Source organism: Aphelocoma coerulescens, chromosome 10, assembly GCF_041296385.1.
Source record: "Aphelocoma coerulescens isolate FSJ_1873_10779 chromosome 10, UR_Acoe_1.0, whole genome shotgun sequence".
In the NCBI taxonomy this organism is placed as follows: Eukaryota; Metazoa; Chordata; class Aves; order Passeriformes; family Corvidae; genus Aphelocoma; species Aphelocoma coerulescens.
This window is the reverse complement of record NC_091024.1, coordinates 9,301,151-9,319,201: the sequence shown is the minus strand read 5'-3', so window position 1 is coordinate 9,319,201 and position 18,051 is coordinate 9,301,151. Positions and strand designations below refer to the sequence as shown.

General features: G+C 41.1%; 1 protein-coding gene across 3 annotated transcripts in view; it reads left to right on the top strand.

Annotated features, from left to right (window-relative positions):
- Positions 1-7,911, top strand: part of LOC138116304 (protein FAM169B-like) — a 36,322-nt gene extending 28,411 nt beyond the window's left edge. For all 3 annotated transcript variants that reach the window (XM_069025457.1, XM_069025459.1, XM_069025458.1), the window contains 4 exons: positions 1,080-1,262; positions 3,639-3,767; positions 6,460-6,536; positions 7,527-7,911. In XM_069025457.1, coding sequence (XP_068881558.1) covers positions 1,080-1,262; positions 3,639-3,767; positions 6,460-6,536; positions 7,527-7,748 — 611 coding nt within the window. In that variant the 3' untranslated portion in view covers positions 7,749-7,911. The remainder of the gene's footprint in view (positions 1-1,079; positions 1,263-3,638; positions 3,768-6,459; positions 6,537-7,526) is intronic.
- Positions 7,912-18,051: the final 10,140 nt, after the last annotated feature.

Below are 18,051 nucleotides of genomic sequence, written 5' to 3'. Positions count from 1 at the left end.
TTTAAGCAGCAAAGTATGAAAATGTAACCATTTTCTGTTCTAAAGGCCTGGCTATCCATTTGTATTTAACCTGCCCTGTACTCAGAAGCGGCATAAAATCTTCATAAATATTTTCTAAAAATTAAAATAAATCAGTGAGATCTTTCTGTGGGGACCTTATCCTATACGTAGGGATGAACTGATTCATTCACTTCAGGACTGAGTGCTTATGCTGTAAAGTAGTTTGAAGTTCTGTTTTCATGGTATTCTGCACTGAATGGAAGTGCAGCAATAGGACCCCTGGTTGGTTAGGGTGAACATCAACATTTTGGATGCTGAATGTCTGTTCTTAATAAATTCTCTCTTGACTCCAGTTTGAGTTTACCATTTGTGATTTCAAAATAAATCCCTTGGTTCTGTGTTTTGGGTTTTTTTTGGACAATTTTCACTGAGAACTAGTTTTATTAGTTTGGAGGCTTATACCTGAGTCTGTATTTTGTCCACATGTAGAGCATTATGACCCTGTGATTTCAGTCAACTGACTTAAAGTGCTTGTTAGCAAGGACTGTCCTTGAGTGGAACCCCTGGTTTAACAATGATAGTGGTAGTTGAAGTGATGGACTAGAAGCACCTACATGTGTGATAAATTATCACTCAGTAGAAGTTGAGTGACTTACAAAGGAGCTCTTGCAGTGCTTTCTTGAAATGCACCACTCGGTTCTTTATTGTAAGGAATATACTGACATTACAGTCAGAATATTTATACCTCTTTGGTTATAGACCATTTGCATCTTTTCAGTGAGCTTTCCTGTATACATTGCCTGTGTACCAAGATGGTGTGACTATGAAGAATCAGAGTCTGGAAAATACTCTGGTAAGACCTGTCAGGCATATGTTAGGCAGGTCCTCTCCATTTCATGGCACAAATCATTCTCCTGAAAAGTGTTTTACTGTCTATGCAAATACACTTCAGCTGGGATCATCCTCACAGCCTGTGGAAAGGTACCAGGGCAGTGTGTGTGGCTGAAATCACACAGCAGTTAGTGCAGCAGCACTAATTTTGTTTGCAAATTGATGTATTTTTCCCTATCTGTTTTCAGGGAGCTTGTGTGATGGCACAACCAGTCAGTGTTACCTGTTGCCAGTTTTGGATACTATATTCGTCCGGAGAAAGTACAGAAGAGGTGGCCTAGGGATGAAAATGTTGCATGATTTCTGTCAATCTTTCCTGGCTGAGGATGCCTTGGGGATCAGCTGCCCTATTTCTGCTGCCATGTATCAAGGTAAACTGTTTGATGTGGACACGTTAGGTAAGGGTCATGTATAATGCATCATTTTCAATATGGTCTTGGTAAGATGGTCTTCACTGTGTAAGAGTTCAGTGCCCTTGTCTGAACTGAACCGTTGTTAGCCTGAAACTGGTTACTTTTCCAGAGACATCTAGAATTTCCTGTGGAAAGGTAGGCTAATATTATGTAAGACAACGAGAAGCACAAAACTCATGGTGTCTGTTTGACATTTTGTGTTCCTTGAACTGTCCTCTCTTAAAACTATGTCATTGCCCTAGACAGGGCCTTACACATTTTATTTGACACCAGAGGGAAAAGAATCATAAGATCTTGTGAAGTCCACACTATGCACATAATGCTTTGGTAGATACTGCTTTTTTAAGAAATTACATTTAATAAGCCAAATACCCGGGCTCTACTCAGTCGTCCAGTTACATCAGTACTTGTTTTGTATCAACTGTCTTTGAACATTTGTCATTTTTAAAAGATCACAAAGTAGTCATATATCTTCTCTGTCTTCAGGTCAAAGCTCTAGTTTTGTTAATAAAATTCACAGAAAATATCTGTGCTTGTGTTATTCATACAATTGTCTTCTTTAGAAAAGTATTTTTTTCTGAGATTGTTCTCTGTGTGGTGCAGTCTTCACCATCATTTTTGTGGAGATGTTTTGATTGACTTACAGCTTTCCAGCTATTTCCTAATAAATGTCAACAAAGTTTTGGCCACATCTGTTCTTTCTCTTGGTTGTTACGTGCCATTTAATGTGTACAAAGGCACTGAGTAGGTACTGCTACTTCTAAATTCAGGAGGGAATAGTATTGACAGCATTCCTTCTCTTCTCCCAGTAATACCCATTTTTCCTTTTGTAGATGTCAGGGCTTTAGACACCCTGGATGAGAAAGCTGCATTTCTTATGTGTTAACACTAGCAATATGTGGGAAGACTGTGCTTTTGTGTCAATTAAGTTTAGAGCTAATAGTGAGTAAATTTGACTTGCATCATGTTTTAATTAGGTTTTCTTTTATAAAAATACCAATACTGTAAGTTAAATTTTGAGCTTATGGAAGTCACTGTCTGTTTTTAATTTCATTGGAACCACATTTTCATACTTTGACAAATGAATGCAGCCTTTTACTCTAAATATCTGTACTGAAATCTCTGGAGCTGTGGACAGTTTACTTAACATGGACATGGTATTTAAACTGCTGTAGAGGCCTAAAAGGAAGTAAAAAGCTGTTTAGCAGATACCTGGATTCTGGTATATATGTTAGTTTTAGTAGCTTTTGTTGGAATGTTTACTTTAGTCTGGATATCCTTGGATAAAATTAATGTCTGTGATCTGCTCATTACTGTGAGGCAAATGTTTACATACCCAAATTAGGGTTTTTCTTTTGACATCCCATTGTTAAACTCAACTGAATGTTGAAGATAAATTACCCAGTTCATGTATGATGAACTGCAGTGGACAGAGTAAGACAGTAATTTTGTTGTTTACAGATTGCTATCTTAGTGCAGTTGATGCAACTGATAGGATGGCAGTTAAGGGAAGTTTTAAAATCCCTTTTAAATCTTTTGAACTGTTTGTTCTACAGCATGTGCCTCCTCTTGACACTGCACACATACTAAGGATACCACTAAATAGAATGTACTTCAGTTTGATAACATAAGCAGACCTAGATTTGATTGTTTATCCAAGTGTTATGGATGGTCAGTGTGTACTGACAGTGATTATGAGTCTGTGGCAATATGGCTGTTACAGGTGATTGTACATGTCACAGGTGTCCTGTAATTTTTCTGTTGGTTCTTCCCATTTCTTTTTTTCCACAGGCAAAGAAAGAAATGAACTTAGCAATGGGGCATAGGGTAACAGTAGTGAGAAGGAGGGTGGTTTTGGCCCAAAACCAAGCTGAAGCAGAACTTTTCTTTATAAACAGAAATTAGAGTAGCATTCTGAATGGTTAAAGCTGGAAGATAGAGGAACACCTTTTCTTTCAGAGTAGTGAGGGTAAAAACCCCCACACTGCTGTTAGTTTGAAACCTGCTGAGTGTCTGGATATTGTTCTGTGCTGCAGTGCCAGATGAAAGTGCTCAGCAAATAATTTCAAGTCCTTTATTTCTGCACTCACAAGGAAATAATCTAGACTGAAGCAGATAGACAGGATTCACTCGTGACTGTTTAGGCAATTCCACATAGCCTTTTACTAAATGTCCCAGCTGAAACAAAGAGGAGGAAGATGAGAAGGGAGAAGAAAGATTTCCAAAGGAACTAATGAAAGTAGGTCTGAGAGAGTTTCTGGGGTAAAACATGCTCCCTCTTCCACTGTACTTTTCGCTCATTCATACTTTCCCCCCTTGTTTTCTCCTATTCAGTTTGCCAGAAATTCCTGCAGGCTCATCTTGAGGAGCAGAAGCGGCTGTGGGAGGTGGAAGCACCAGGAGATTGGAGCCAGCGAGTGAATATCTGGTTAAAAATTCAGATGGAGTCACCCCCTTCCAGAAGTGAGTTAAAACAGTGTGAACTTGTCTGTGTTACAGTTCTATAGAGATAAGAAATGTAATCAAGTGTTAGGTAGTGATCATGGAGAGGTGGTGTCTCTGTTGTTTGTACATGGAGAAACTCCTGAGTGTGTAGTCCAGTTCCCTCATCTTTTCACAGTAAACAGGACAATTCTTAGAAATTATGAGGTAATGAAATGGAACCGCAGAGCATCTGAGAGATCCTGAACAAAGCACAGCCTTGTCATAAAGTGGCTGTAACTCCTGTTGCAGTGCACTTAGAGCAGGGTAGAAGTTAGCCCAAAAAATTCCTGTTGCACAACACATTGTCTGGGTTACAGACAGGGGTTTGGTTCTCTGAAATTGTTACAAAGAAGAAATTTGTATGGCCAATGGGCAGTGTGTTTAATTACCTTCAGTTGCTGCCAATACCATTCTTGGATGGAAACACAAAGGTTTTCATTATGGGTTTTGGAAGATTCCAAGTACTCTCCTGCAGGGTAAATCCTTTTTGCTGGGAGCATATTCTGCCTACTTCACAAAAGATAGCAACAGAGTAGGGAAACCTTTTGACAGTTCATATGGGGATCTTGTTGATGTAATCTGTTCAGCTGGTTGGAGGACCCAGACAGGCCCCTCTGCTGCATGCACATAAGCTGTGATAAGCACTAGGTTCCAAAAGAAGGGCACACATTGTCTCTTTCTGGAAGTGCAGCAAGGAGTGCTCCAGAGCAAATTGCTCCCATGCCTTCCCACATCCATCCTGCTCTGTTCTGGCTCGGGAACCTTCCATTGAGACACCGCGTTTCATCTTGTCTGCAGCACCCACAGGAGAGTTAAGTCAGACTTTAGCCCTAGGCTGGGTTCATCTGAAGCCATTATATCTGTGTTCCTCATGCTTTAAACCAGCAAAACCTGGTGTTGCTCTTGCCTTTAATCTTGCTAAGTGAAGTTTATTAATGGCAACTGAACAGAACTATGATCAGATCAAAACGCTGCCGATCCTGGGGGAGAGGATGCTTTCTTTTTTCTTTCTTCTTTTTGCCATCTTCTAGAAAAACAAACAAACAGATGAATGACCCAAAGATGGGGAAGTATCATTCCACCAGAATTGCTGTCAGTGAAAAAAAACCATGAGGCTGGGGAACTGCCTTGATTGCAGCTTTCCACTACCTAAAGGGGGACAGTAAGAAAGATGGAGATAAAGTTTTTAGCTGGACCAGTTGCAACAGGAAAAGGGATAATGATTTTAAACTAGAAGAAGATAGATTTAGGCTAGATATAAGGAAAAAAAAATTTACTGTGAGGGTGTTGAGGCCCTGGTACAGGTTGCCCAGAGAAGCTGTGGCAGCCCCATCCCTGAAAGTGTCTGGGTCCAGGTTGGAAAGGGCTTGGTGCACCCTGGTCTTGTTGAAGATGTCTCTGCTCATTGCTGGGTGTTGGATTAGATGACTTTTAAAGGTCTCTTCCAATCCAAATTATTGTATGATTCCATGATTCTATCTTTAGGGGGTCTCTTGGGAACGAGGGCTTCATTCTGCCTTTCTCTGTTATGCAGAAAGCAAAACACAATGTAATTCAATATTGTCAGCTCCAATCAGGATCTATGGCAACAACTGTGAAAACAGACAAGTCTTATTCTGCTCTGATTCTGCTCTGATTTCTTAGATTCCTGTTGACATTTGCAATGCTGTGTTTTGGAACAAAACTACTGAGAAGAGAAATTGAGTATTTTGCTCATATTATGTACGTTTTTCCCACACCAGTACTCAGTATTGAATACCATTAATGTTCTTGTAAGAATTCTACAGTCATAAATATTCCAAAACAGGTTTTTGTAATCTTGAGGTCAGAATTTTCAATTTTGCAAGGTTGTGTGGCTGCATCTAGTGGCAGTTCATATAAACTGCAGCACTTTGTTTGCTGCAGCTGATACTTCAATTTGGATGTGCACAGATACATAGGCATGCATGCACACATTTCTATCTGCACATATACCTATATCTATAAAAGTAAAGCTTTTTAGCATGTCACACATAGCTGCAGTCATTCATTTTGAATTAATTCTTATTGTTTGAAAAACATAGGTGATTTAGTTTCAGCAAATAGCCTCAGTAACAGGAACATGGTGACATTTCTCTTCTGGAGCTGGTTGGAGGAGGAGAAATCATTTCACATGGTTTGGTCGTGGTTGCTAAATCCACCAGGCAGTGAATTAAGCTGTTTTGAAGTATTTTAGTAATATACATAAAGCATGTAAATGTGAAGCTAATGCAAAACCAAGCAGACTGAGAAGAATTAAAATAAATTTCAAATGATTGCTTATAAACCTTTATCTGAGTTGGTCGGAATACCTGTATTTTCTGAAAAGGAGAAAGGGATATGGATTTTCTAGGTGTAAAAGGTGAATGAATTATCTATTTATCAGAGCTTTCAAGACCCCCAGACGTTTTGTTTCTAGTATAGTTTGTTCACCTTTGTTTTTTGTGGTAGTGTTGTGGGGCACTCTGGTTTGGTTAATTAACAAAAACAAGGCAAGAGGGATTGAAGGTAGCAGTCAGGTGGCTTTTTCTGGTGTTTTTTGGTTTTTTTTTTGTTTTTTTTTTTAAATGGAAATAGCCATGGAAGTATGATAATGTTTTTTTCCTTTTTAATAATCTGTTTCTGGGGTGAAATATTCACCTCATTTATCCAGAGGCTGAAGTGGGCTCTTGTATGGAGAAGACTCCAACCAGTAAACCCAGACAATCAGATATGGACCAGATGAATAAGGTACAGTGACTAATATGCCATTTCATGACTTTATTTTTCATTGGTGACCTTTTAGCTTTTTGGTAAAGTAGAGAGGTTTAAATATGAGAGATTTCCACAGGTGTGTTTTACTACTGACTCATGTATCTAGGTAGATAGTCACAGTTATATTTTATATATATATATATACATACACACATATAAATGATATTTATAGTTGATTTGTATAGCTGTAATAGTTTGAGAGGCTAAAGAATGCATAATGGTTTTCACTAAATACTTTAGTTTCATCCTTACTGAGATAAGGGAACTGTAACCAAGCAGGTATATAAATTCCAAGGTTTGCATATGGAATGGCATTTTGAACTCCACTGTGGTTCTTCCTGTGCAGGGGCTTGAGTGTGACTTTAGAATGAATAAGGCAAACTCTTTATGGTCTTAATTATGTTATCTCATTGCTGAGCTGCAGATCTGACTGTGCTTAGCTTTTTGCAGGACCGAGGCCTAAAACAGGCGGTGAGGTTTGAATGAAGCCTAAGCCATGTATGTGAAAAAACAAATCACAGGAATGAAGCTTTTTCAAGTAATAAAGCAAAAGGAGAGACGAGTGGAAGCAAAACAAAGAGCTGCAGGGGTTGTTTCCCCAGCACATTTCGGTTGCCACACAATTAAATCAGTTTGTTTCCTTCAGCCCTGAGCGTCCCGGGGGAGCTGTGATGGCTCCAGCCCCTGTGGTGCACGCTCTTGTTCTGTGCTGTGACCATGGCTTCAGAGCCCACCCAGCCAGATCAAGGCTCTCTGTGCTCCCAGTTTTCCTTATGCCGACACTTCTGGGAAGGCAGGCAGAGTAGCAGGAATGAAGCTGTTCTATACAAACAGTGCAGCTGAGTTTCTTGCCTTGCATGTTTATGGCGGTCATGGTTGACAGAGGCATTTGATAATAGGATCAAGTCACAGTTTATCTTGTTTGTGTATAATTTGCTGTTCCTTCTGTCTTGGCTCTAATTTCAGGGTGTTGAATGCTTTCCTGGGGTTGGGAAAGTGGCAGGTGTTGCCACAGAGAAAAAAGATGACATAACAGCAGCAAGGACTCTAAACTCACAAGGTCCTGAAGGGGAGGACTTGGAACAAGGTGCAGGCAGTGCTCAGCAAAATAAAGGACTCAGGAAAAGACCAGGTCCTGGAGACTTAGCTGGAGACAAGGCCACCAAACAATTTAAAGCTACACCATAATTGCTATTTCAAAAATTAGCAAAATTCAGTATGATCTTAAAAATGGTAATTGATTGTTCTTGATTTGTAACACCGGAGAAATTTCTTCAGGTAAGATGAAAATTTTCGCAGCGCATGCTCTCCATTTTATGTTTTGTTTTAAATAAAGCTTTTATTTACTAAATGTCCTTTCCTTTTTCTTTTCACCAAGCAATTAAGTAGTAGCTGAGCCTAGTTATTTCCCTGCACTGAAAAGATTTTATTGGATTGTATGAGGTGTCCAAAGGGGAATAATTGGAGGGCTTGTAGGTACTGATGTAAAAAGATATTTCTATGGAAACCACATCCTGCATTATGGAAGAAAGATACCACAACACACGTTGGTATCAGAATGACAGTTGTAACCTTCCTTTCAGACTGAACAATTGATCCTCAATTGCTTTCATTTGAGCTTTTCTAGCAGAAAAATCTGCCTTAAACCCTGTGGTGGACAGGATGGCACACAAAGGCCATTCATGCAGAAAAAGTTTGGTGCAGAGAAGAAGAGTGAACAAGCTACAGGCATTAAACTGCCTTTCAGTTCAGGCACTGTGATAATTCTGTGTGCAAGCTCAGGGTGTAGAACTTCATGTAGATTCCATATTGCATGTTTTATTTCCCGTAGGCTCTTTCCTAATGTTTTGCATTCAATTAACTTGGAAATGTAGCATATTTCACTAGATTACTCATGTTGTGGCTTGGTAAAGAAATTTTGCTCTTTTACCACAGGCTGGTTCTGTGTTAGAATATTTTAATTTTTTTTTAGTGGGGAATTTCAAAAGCCTGAATGTTGTGTTACTGAATTACAGGTGAAACTGGTAAGATCTAGTCCAGTGGAAGAGAAAGCTTTGCAAAGAGGTGAACAGCAGGAGGGTCTTGATAATCCTGAACAGATCCAGTAGCCTGTAATTCTTAAGTGGCTGCCTCAGAGCAAGGAGAGGTAGTTGTTTCTTTCCAGAAACTAATCCAGTATTACCAGGGAGACAGTTCTGTAGGCAGGCATTGTAGGTACACTGTAGGGATGTATATTTTTCTCCCTGTACAGCATAATTGCTCACACATAGCCCCATCGCCCTGTTTTTGTTTAAGGTTGTGATTTAATGTAGCATTTATTCATGTATCCAAGTAACTCCTTCCCCGTTGAGCTGCTCTGTAAACCATATGCCTGAGATACAGTGAAATCAGACCTTCCTAAGCATCTCTTAAAAGAAAAATAAAAGAAATGCTATAATTGGAACTTACAAGTTTTTGCCAAGAGAATTAAAACACTGGATTGTGTGCCAGCCTTTATCACGTTGCTATGGTTCTCTTGTCACAAAGAAAGTGCATTTAGGACTAACTTCAAAGTCAGTTGATCTTAAGGTTGTTGGAAAGTCACCAAGAGCGTGCTGTAAAGACTGCTAGAAACTCCATGTCCTCCTGTGCAGCAGCCTATATTGTTAAATGTATGGTTAAGTACATACCTTTTTCTTTTAAAAAAAATACTGTATTTGTGAGGAGTTGCAATACCAGTTGCTTTGAACTATGTTAGAAAATGATTATATCTCTGCTCATGAGAGCTGGTCTGGAGTTGCAGTAGCCTGGCAAGCTGGCCTCATGTCCAGTTTGCACATTATATTATAGTGGCAGATTAAGGAAAACTGGGGTTGTTCCAGCAAGTGAGGAACATTGAGAATTTTAATCTGAATTCGGTCTTTCAATAAAATTTTGTCCAAGAAGGCCCCAAGAAACTCTCTGTGTTTTTGTATTAGAATAAAGGAGATATATAAGGTACTGTCTACAATGGGCAAATGACTAATTAGATTAAATTAATTCTATATCTGGAGACACTTCGAGTTTAGAGGATAAAACCATCAATTTTTCAAAATCCCCTGAATGAATTTCTGTTTTACCTATTACCAGTGATCCACAGCTACATTAACAGCCGCTTTACTGGCTGTTCTCCCAGAAACGTTGCTTCTTTCCTCTGTGTATGAATATCCTTCCTTGATTTTGTTTAGGTTTTTGTTTTCTAAGTATCTCTTTGTGTTCTAAGTACCAAAAATTCTCATGATGACAACTGGGCATCTCACAGAGGTAAGTAAAGGTGCATTTGCTGAGGTTGTGGTGGCAGGTGCTTGGTACTCTCTAATCAAACAAAGAGGTCATCCTTCTCATCAAAACTTGTGACAGTTAGAGCCAGGAATTCTGAGGTCCTACTTAAGTGTACTGAAATCCAGGGCTGCAGGTTCCATGAGGACAGAGGCTTGCTCCATGTTATTTCTGACTTACAGAACAATTAGTCTGAATATTGATTTAGGTTGTTTTTGTTGTTGTTGTTTTGGGGTTTGGGGTTTTTTGTGTTTTTTTGTTGTTGTTGTTATATTGGTGCTTTAAGGTATCTGATTAATGCAGAGGCTTGGACCTGCAACTCATTCTTAGCAGTGTGAAGCACTGCTTAATGAGATGAGAAGAATCCTAAGAAGGTCTGAAGCAGAAACAAATCCAGTATTTTCACTGTCTTAATAGAACAGAGTAGGAAAAATACACCCAACAGCACAAACATATTTTTTTCTCTCAGTGGAAGGTCTTTTATTTAAAAGAAATCTGCATTTACTTACAGCTTTCAGAGTGCTGAAAAAGTTGGCAGAGGTTCGAAAGAGCATTCTAGTTCTTGGAGGGAAGTTTTCAAAACTTCGGATTTAATCTCTTTCTGAATCTACACTTTGGTTGTGATGAGACACAGTGATGTTTCTGCTTAGGAGACAAGGAGGTGAGAGTGTCTGTGTGAGAGGGGTGGCAGATCTGCTGAGAGGGAGTTTGTACCTATGGTTCTTACAAGCAGAGACACTAAAGTCTGGCCTGCAAGTAAGATGTTAGACATAAAGATTAGTGTTAGCAGTCATCTGGTGGGTGTGTGCCAACTGAAAAAAGGATTTGATTTGCTCTCAAGACAAATAAACATATGGATTTTAAGACTAGAAATTTCATTACATTAATCTGTCATGATGTTTCACATAATGTAAGCCAGACAATTTCGTGCATGGTTGCTGTGTCAAAAAAGCATTGGTTTTGCTTGAAACAGCCCATTTTTAGAGGGATTGTTTTGATTTGGCAGTTTTTGATTTTCAGATGTTGGGCAGTGGGAAATCTGCCACATTTGTTGGCAAGTTGTTCTAAAGTTTTGTCTTTACAAGTACATCCAGTTTCTTTAGTCTGAATTAATTTTGTTTCAGTCTCCTGTGATGGATTTTGCTTTTCTGTTTAACACTGAGCTTTGCCTCTGGTACTCTCAAGACACTTTCAATGTGCGGATGGAGACTTGTGGTCCGTCTTGACATCAGTGAAGAGCACTGGTATTTGAATCTGCCTCTCTGAGGCAGCTTTTCGTGACCTTGCTGCATTCTTCTTGTCCTTTCAGATAGATTTTCAATTTTTCAAATTCCTCTTAGGAACCGAAACATCATCAGAGCCCCTGTTCTGGTCCCAGTCATGCTGAGCAATGCGGGGCTGCCGTGACCTGTGGTTGTAAATCATCACAGAATTCTCTTCTGCTTGTGGATGACCATGCACTGTAAAACTCAAACTTACCTGATCTGTTTTGATGTGTGTGATGTCTGCACTGAAAATGCAGCCTTTGCAGCGTCACCTGTCTCAGTACCACGAGATGGCACCATTACCCTATTACAAAGTTACCATTACACTGGTAACTTCGTCGTCATCTCTTGGGGCTGGGGACTGTGCCTGCGGTTTAAATGCATCCCTGGTTGGCTCCACTTCCTCGGGAAGGAGGATGGGGGGTGTGGTAAAGCTTCTCTTATGTTTGTCATTCAGGCTCATTTATCTGTGGAGTTTGTCTCCAGTGGGCTCCAGGATGATTTTTTCAAATATTTGTGAAGTCAAGGTGAGGTCAGAGTAGCACAAAATGCAAATTGCACCCAGATTTTGCCCTTTTGTACTCGTCTCTTCAGGAACCCTGGGTGTGACTTTCCATGTTGTATCTCATTGTTTCCCAGCAGATGATTCTGGCTCTGTGGTGCAAAGTTTTTAGATGTTTGGGAATAGAAATTAACACTCGATACCTACTTTTTACTTGTATGACTTGATTCTGAGAAGTGAGCCATCCAAAAGTCTGCCCAATAAGTAGGTGCCAAAGTAGAACAGAATCAGGGATGTTCAGATTCACGTTTTAGTGTCCTTTCCTATGGATGAAGAAGGGAGGGAACAATGTAAACTTCATCTACCTGGATACTTCCTAACATTTGCATATTAAGGATGTTGCAGAAAAAGGCAAAGTAACGTGTCCAAATTGAATTTCTGCTTTGTCAACTTTGTTGCTCAACTGCATAAACAAAGAATGCATCCAGCTGTAGTTCATTGTTTGGTACTGACTTAGGCCTTCCTTTATGTATTTCTTGTTACAGATGAGCACGCAATAAAATTTAAGTACATGGGAAACAAAATTAGGAGCTTGTAATTAGCCTGCTTTGGAATTTGTTTCCTCTTGCAGTCCAGCTTGATGGTGAAGTCCCAGTTTAATCTCCTCTATTTGCATTAGACTTTATTGACGTTTTCTGTTTTGAAGGTTGTTGGGTTTTGGTGGGTTTTTTTGGTGGTGTTTTTTTTTAAGAAGTCTTGTGGTTTTAATTTAAACTGAAGGCTCCATTTTTGGAAGATCAATAAACTCCATCTGGAAGAATTCTTTTCTCCCAGCCACCTGACACTTAGATGAAGTAGAACTTTTTTTTTTTTTTTTTTTTTTTTTTTTTTGCATTCTCAGGGAGGAGATCAGAGGTTGCATTCACCATGATGAGTGCATTTGGGGATGTCAGTATTCATTCACCAACATTGGATTTGTAAATTAATAGCTCAGCCTCTCTGGACTGTGGTATGTTAAAGGTCAGTGACCACGAGAGCAGAAACACTTCAGAGCTGTGTGTGCCCTCTGGTCAGCACAGTGGCCTTGGCTTAATGGCTTTAATTTCATGCTGCTTTTAAAAGATACAGATGTGCAGCATTCCTTCAGTCCTCCTACCTGGAACCAGTAACCCTGTCCCAGCTTTCTGCAAGGAGTGGGGAGGGAGAAGACAAAAACCCTTCCTAAAAGGATTAGTTTTGTGAGTTTCTCCTTGCTTGGTGTGTCCTCTCTCATCAAAGCCTTTGATAAGTATCTTAACCAAGATGCATTTTGGTAAATGCTGTCTTCAAGCCTCACAATATAAAAGAGCCTTCTGATTCCCCCGCCCTCTCCAGATCTTGGGGCTGGTTCAATCTTTTTTAAAGCTATTTCTCTTGTGCTGCATGCAGAGCCCATCTGCTGTAATACAGACTGAAATGCTGCTTTTATCCTTGTTTGCGTAGAAGGTTGATGGGTAAATCAATTGGAGTGAAAGACACATTGTCCCTCTTTGCTCTATGTCACAAGCACAAATATCTTCCTTTTAAAGTGTCTCTTGGTAGAAGGCAAAGCCTTTGGCACAAGCCACCTCTGCTAGTTTGACCCCTTTTGTGCATCTGGGATGGAGGAGCAGCTCCGAGAAGCAGAGAACAAAACCAGCAAAATAGCAAGAGAAAAGGTCAAGAAGGGGTCTTGCTCCCTGTAGACATCAGAAGTTTCTGCAAGATGATATTTAGCATGTCCTGCCTGAACAGTTAAGGCATCAAAGACACGAGCACTTCGATAGGTAATATCCTCATGAGTTGTCAGATAGATTGCAAAGCACGTTGCTCTGCCATGCTGGGGATGGGAGGGAGGGACCTTATGTCTTTCTAGTCATTGAGGTAACTGAGAGCTTCAGAGAGCCTTTGCTTCCACAGATGGATATTCCATGCTGTGCTCTGTCCTTGCCTGGCTTTTGACTTACAGGCCTAAGCTCACAGAGTGATGCTGTGGGCCTACAGAGGATGGGGAAGGCAGGTTTCTACCAAAGACAGAGCTGACATCAGTTCCCAGCAATAGAAGTGCTTGATTTTTGCCTCTGTATTTTTGCCTGGTTGCAGCCTTGCAGTGACTCACTCCCAGGCCAGTCAGTCTCTTTGATGCAGTGTAATTACAGTGACAGAGATGATTCCAGCAATGGGATCTGAAGGGGAGGTAACACATACTTGGATAGTTCACCTCTCAACATAGCAGGGTCAGGACAACCAATATTGCCTGTCCTAGTCAAGGGAAAAGGTCATTGGTATTAGAAATCTAGGAGGCAGACAGTATCCTACTGCTCAGGACCTGGAAATGCAGGGAAATACAAGCCTGGCAGCTTTGAAACTGGATTATTCCCTATGTGGCAGTGGATTGGTGTAACTCTGATCAGAAAGAATCCTCTCTGCCAAATCCTATGGGTGAGCCCCTGCCCAGGACAATAAGCTCATATGGTGGTGGCATGGGCTGAGTTGTGTTCTTCACTGTTGTTATAGATTTTTCACAGCCCCCTGGTTTCGTCTGCAATTTTTGCTGCTCAGGCTCAGGTCTGTCCCTTCCCTCTTGTATCCTGCTCAGGAGTAACAGGGATCCTCAGAGCAGGCTGCTCTCCCTCACAGAACCCTGCCAGCATCTGCAGTCGATTCATAATGACTTACCCAGGATTTACTTGTTTATTTTTTAGGACATGGACTGACAGCTTTTATATCTAATGCCTGAGAAAAAGAAAGAAAACAAGCACAGAAGAGAACCCAGCTGATACAGGGAGAAATTATACAGTGCCACATCGGCTAAAGTCTTTTCCTGAATGCTGGAACGCATCCAGGGTGAAAGTCACTGTGTTGCTGCTTTCTGATGCTGACCTTGCTTGTTCAGCAGCTGTACCAGGGCACATCAGTCCTGACTACTTGATCACAGCCTCTGGGTAGTTTGGGCCCCACCGTGTCCTGGCAGTGGATGTTCCTGGGAGCGAGCATCCCACACCGTGCACCACTGCCAAGGGAGCAGTTTGAACCCAGGGATGCTCAGGCTACAATTAGTGGCCAGCTAGTAGCACCACTTGTTGAGAAATACCAGTTGAATCTGTGGCTTCTCGTGCTGAGGAGTGAACTGATTGGGAGGGAAAATTAGCTGGGATGTATTTTAATTGTGTTTATTAAATTCCTTTAAAGCTTCCGAGTCATTTGCAAAGGCGCGGGTGAGAGCTTTAGTGAGATGGCAGGTTAAGGAAGAGAATGAGATTGTTGGCTCAGAGAAAAGGGGGTGAAGAATTACAGTGCCTTTGTGTAAGTAAGTCTCTTTCTGCATCACACTGTGGTTTTTGACCTTCCTAATTAATGTTGTTGTTTTCTTCTTGCTGCAGTGCAAGCAGTCCCAGCCTGACCTGTTGGTTCACAAGATAAAAGAGGTTAACTCATCAGAATGGAGATCCCCTCTATTGGCTTATCCAAATCTTTGCTAAAAGTGTGATATCCATGAACACAAATAGAAAAATGCATCCAAGAATTATGTATGTGGGAGTTTAAAGGAGGGAGTGAAAAAAGGAAAAAAGTCCATGTTGCTTTGAGGTTATTTTAAAAACTGAAACTGAATAGGTCAATACCCCTTAAGCTTTTTGGTCTTTAATTCTCTTAATGGTATGGCAGAAATCGTTAATTGTATTATTAAAAAAGCTTTGAAGACTGTATTAATGTAATGTGACCTCGGATCAGTCAAGATCACATTTTCATTATGATTAAAAGATTCCTTGTCCTGAAACATTGATCTCATCTCCAGCTGGCTGTGTCAGCCAGAGAGGGGCTGGCTGCATGGCAGGGCAGTAGATGGCAATATTGCATTTCATTCTGCAGCTGCTCTGGGAGAAGTGCTCACCTCAGAAAGGGGCCATGAACTTTTCCCCTCAGCTTCCAAGAGCACGTTTGCACTTACAGACTGTATTAAGTATTCCAGAAGGGAAATAACTCAAAATTCCATTTTGAACCCAAATTTCTTTAGTGACTGATGTCAAGTGCCTGAGCTACAAACTGCAGGACCCAACCAGTCCTGATCCTGCTTGTCAGCTCTGAAAAATGGGTGTTTGCATGTTAGGGATTATCAGCAGTCTGTCCTGTGGCAGGGATTCAATGAGGCAGTATCTGACCCCTGGAAGTAACATCTCCTGGTTGGCTACTGTTGTTTGTCTAGGTTTTTGGTGTATTTTCAACCTTTTAATTTTTTTCTCTTTTTTTGTGATTCTTCCTCCTTTTTGGTGAATTTTGCACCTTTTCAGTGAATTTTTCACCTTTGCATTGAGGGACTGAAAGCTGAATCAACTCGTTTAGTTTATATCATAACTGGGGAAGGTCAGAGAGGTTTGAAGCTCGCATGTATTCCTTTCAGCTGTAATATTTGGCCAGACCTTATAGCAGGTCCTGGCAAGGAAAAGAAGAGCCACTTAGCAAAGAGCCAGGATTGAGGAGGGTGTGTGTTACAGGGTCTTACACACACTGGCTGTGCTGTGCCCTAATGTGCTGTGCTGCTGAGTAGGCAGAGAAGGATTTCAGAACGTGGGTGACATCTGGGGTCGGGGATTTATGAAAATGAAATATGCTGTGGCAGCTCCAAGGTACAGTGTGTGTAAAGTGCTACTCCTTCCCTGTCCCGTGGGTATGTGCCTTGTGTCTTCACAGTCCTGTGAGGTACCAAGGTAATTGCCTTAAAACTCCTCACCACACAAGGTGTTGCAGGATGCTGGCGCTCACACCGAGTGACGGGAAGCAGAGGGGTGTGCTGGCTGGTGTTAAAGCCTCAGTGCTGGTGACTTTTCTGTAAATAACTGCTGTCTGCTGTAATTGGTCATATCACAGCCCATGGTGATATTTTATATTATTGCTGGCCGCTGGAAAACTCCTGGAGGCGTAAAATAGATACCAGGAAGTTCCTGTACCCAGCCCTGCGTTTCCCCATACAGCACAACAGGCTAGAACAGAAACAGTGTTTATCAGGAGCTGATGAAGAATTTTCTGCAGCAGGAAGGATGGAAAAAAAAAAAGAGATTGCACCTCTAAAATGATAGCAGCAGGTCATCTCTCCTGCAGGATACTGCTGGGTCTGTTGGAAAGAGAAAATCTTCGTAGGGTTTCTAGTGTGGAACTGAATGGGTATTATTATTTGTCTGCAACTTAGGGGTATTTTTCAGCTCTCCATAAAATAACAGTGTCTTGCAAGAGATTGAAAACTAGAGAAAAATGCCAGTAGTTGACTTGTGTAGCGTGTGCATGTGTGTGTGTGTTTAAAATGTGTAGTGTGTTCTATCCCGAAGGATTCAGAACCCTTTACAGACCAGGAATGCTCTGTGCCACCCTCCCTTAAATTCAGCCAGCTGTATTTGACGTGAAGCACAACACTGAGGTGAAGCTGCCCAGCATCAGGAATTGATGTTTTTATTAAGGGAGGGCAGGAAATGATTTGAGTGGAAAGGGTTGAGTTGCCAAACTCAGCAGTGAGCAGTTGCAATAGCCATCAGGTGAGTGTGGGTTGTGTGTTCTGCACTCTCACTTAATTTCCACCTCTGTCCTAATCTGCATTTACCCCTCAACAACAGTGTGGTACCATGCATGCATTTACAGAATTCATGCTTCACTGGCCTAACAAAAACTTTGGTCATGTCAACAAAGAGTTTATTAGAACTGAAATCTTTCCAGCATTACACAGAAGCTGGCACGGAGAACAGGACTGTGGAGGGACTTGTCAACAGCCTCTCAATTGACTTTTGCTGACTGATATTTCAAGACTAGATGCTATTGTAGGGCATTTAATGTAAGAAAGGATTGTTGTGAGGTCTTAGCTTCTGTCATGGTTGTTTGCTATTGGTGGGAGCTCTTTGGTTCCAGCAGTTTGGTTCTTTGTGATGTGGAAGAAGCATTGAAAGTCCACATAGCTTTGGGTCAGAAATGTATTTTCCTTGAAGATATGCCAAGAAAGTGTCAATGTGACAGAAGCAGGGCAAAAAGTCTACAGGGAAGGGAACAGCAGGATGCCTTCTGTGGCTTCAGAGAGCTCCAGCAAGTGAGTCCTGGGGCCCGGCTTGAAAGGAAGATGTATTGCTTGCTGTAAGATGGTGTTGCTGATGGAAAAGTCTCAGCTATTCTGTTTGGATACTGAAGTCTCCAAAGCAATGAGGAATCACCCTTGTGCACCAGAGCACTCCAGTAACATCAGGCTAAGCTAGGACTTAGACACCTGATGCTCTTCAGCCTCACTGTCAGCCCTGCTGTGTGACAGTATCTGTTTTTGTGGGTGAAAATGCATACTCAGAGCCTGATTCAGACCACTTGATCATGCTTAACTTTCCTTGGTTTTCCTTCTTCCAGCCATGATCTCCTAACTCTAGAAGATATCTCAGTTGTT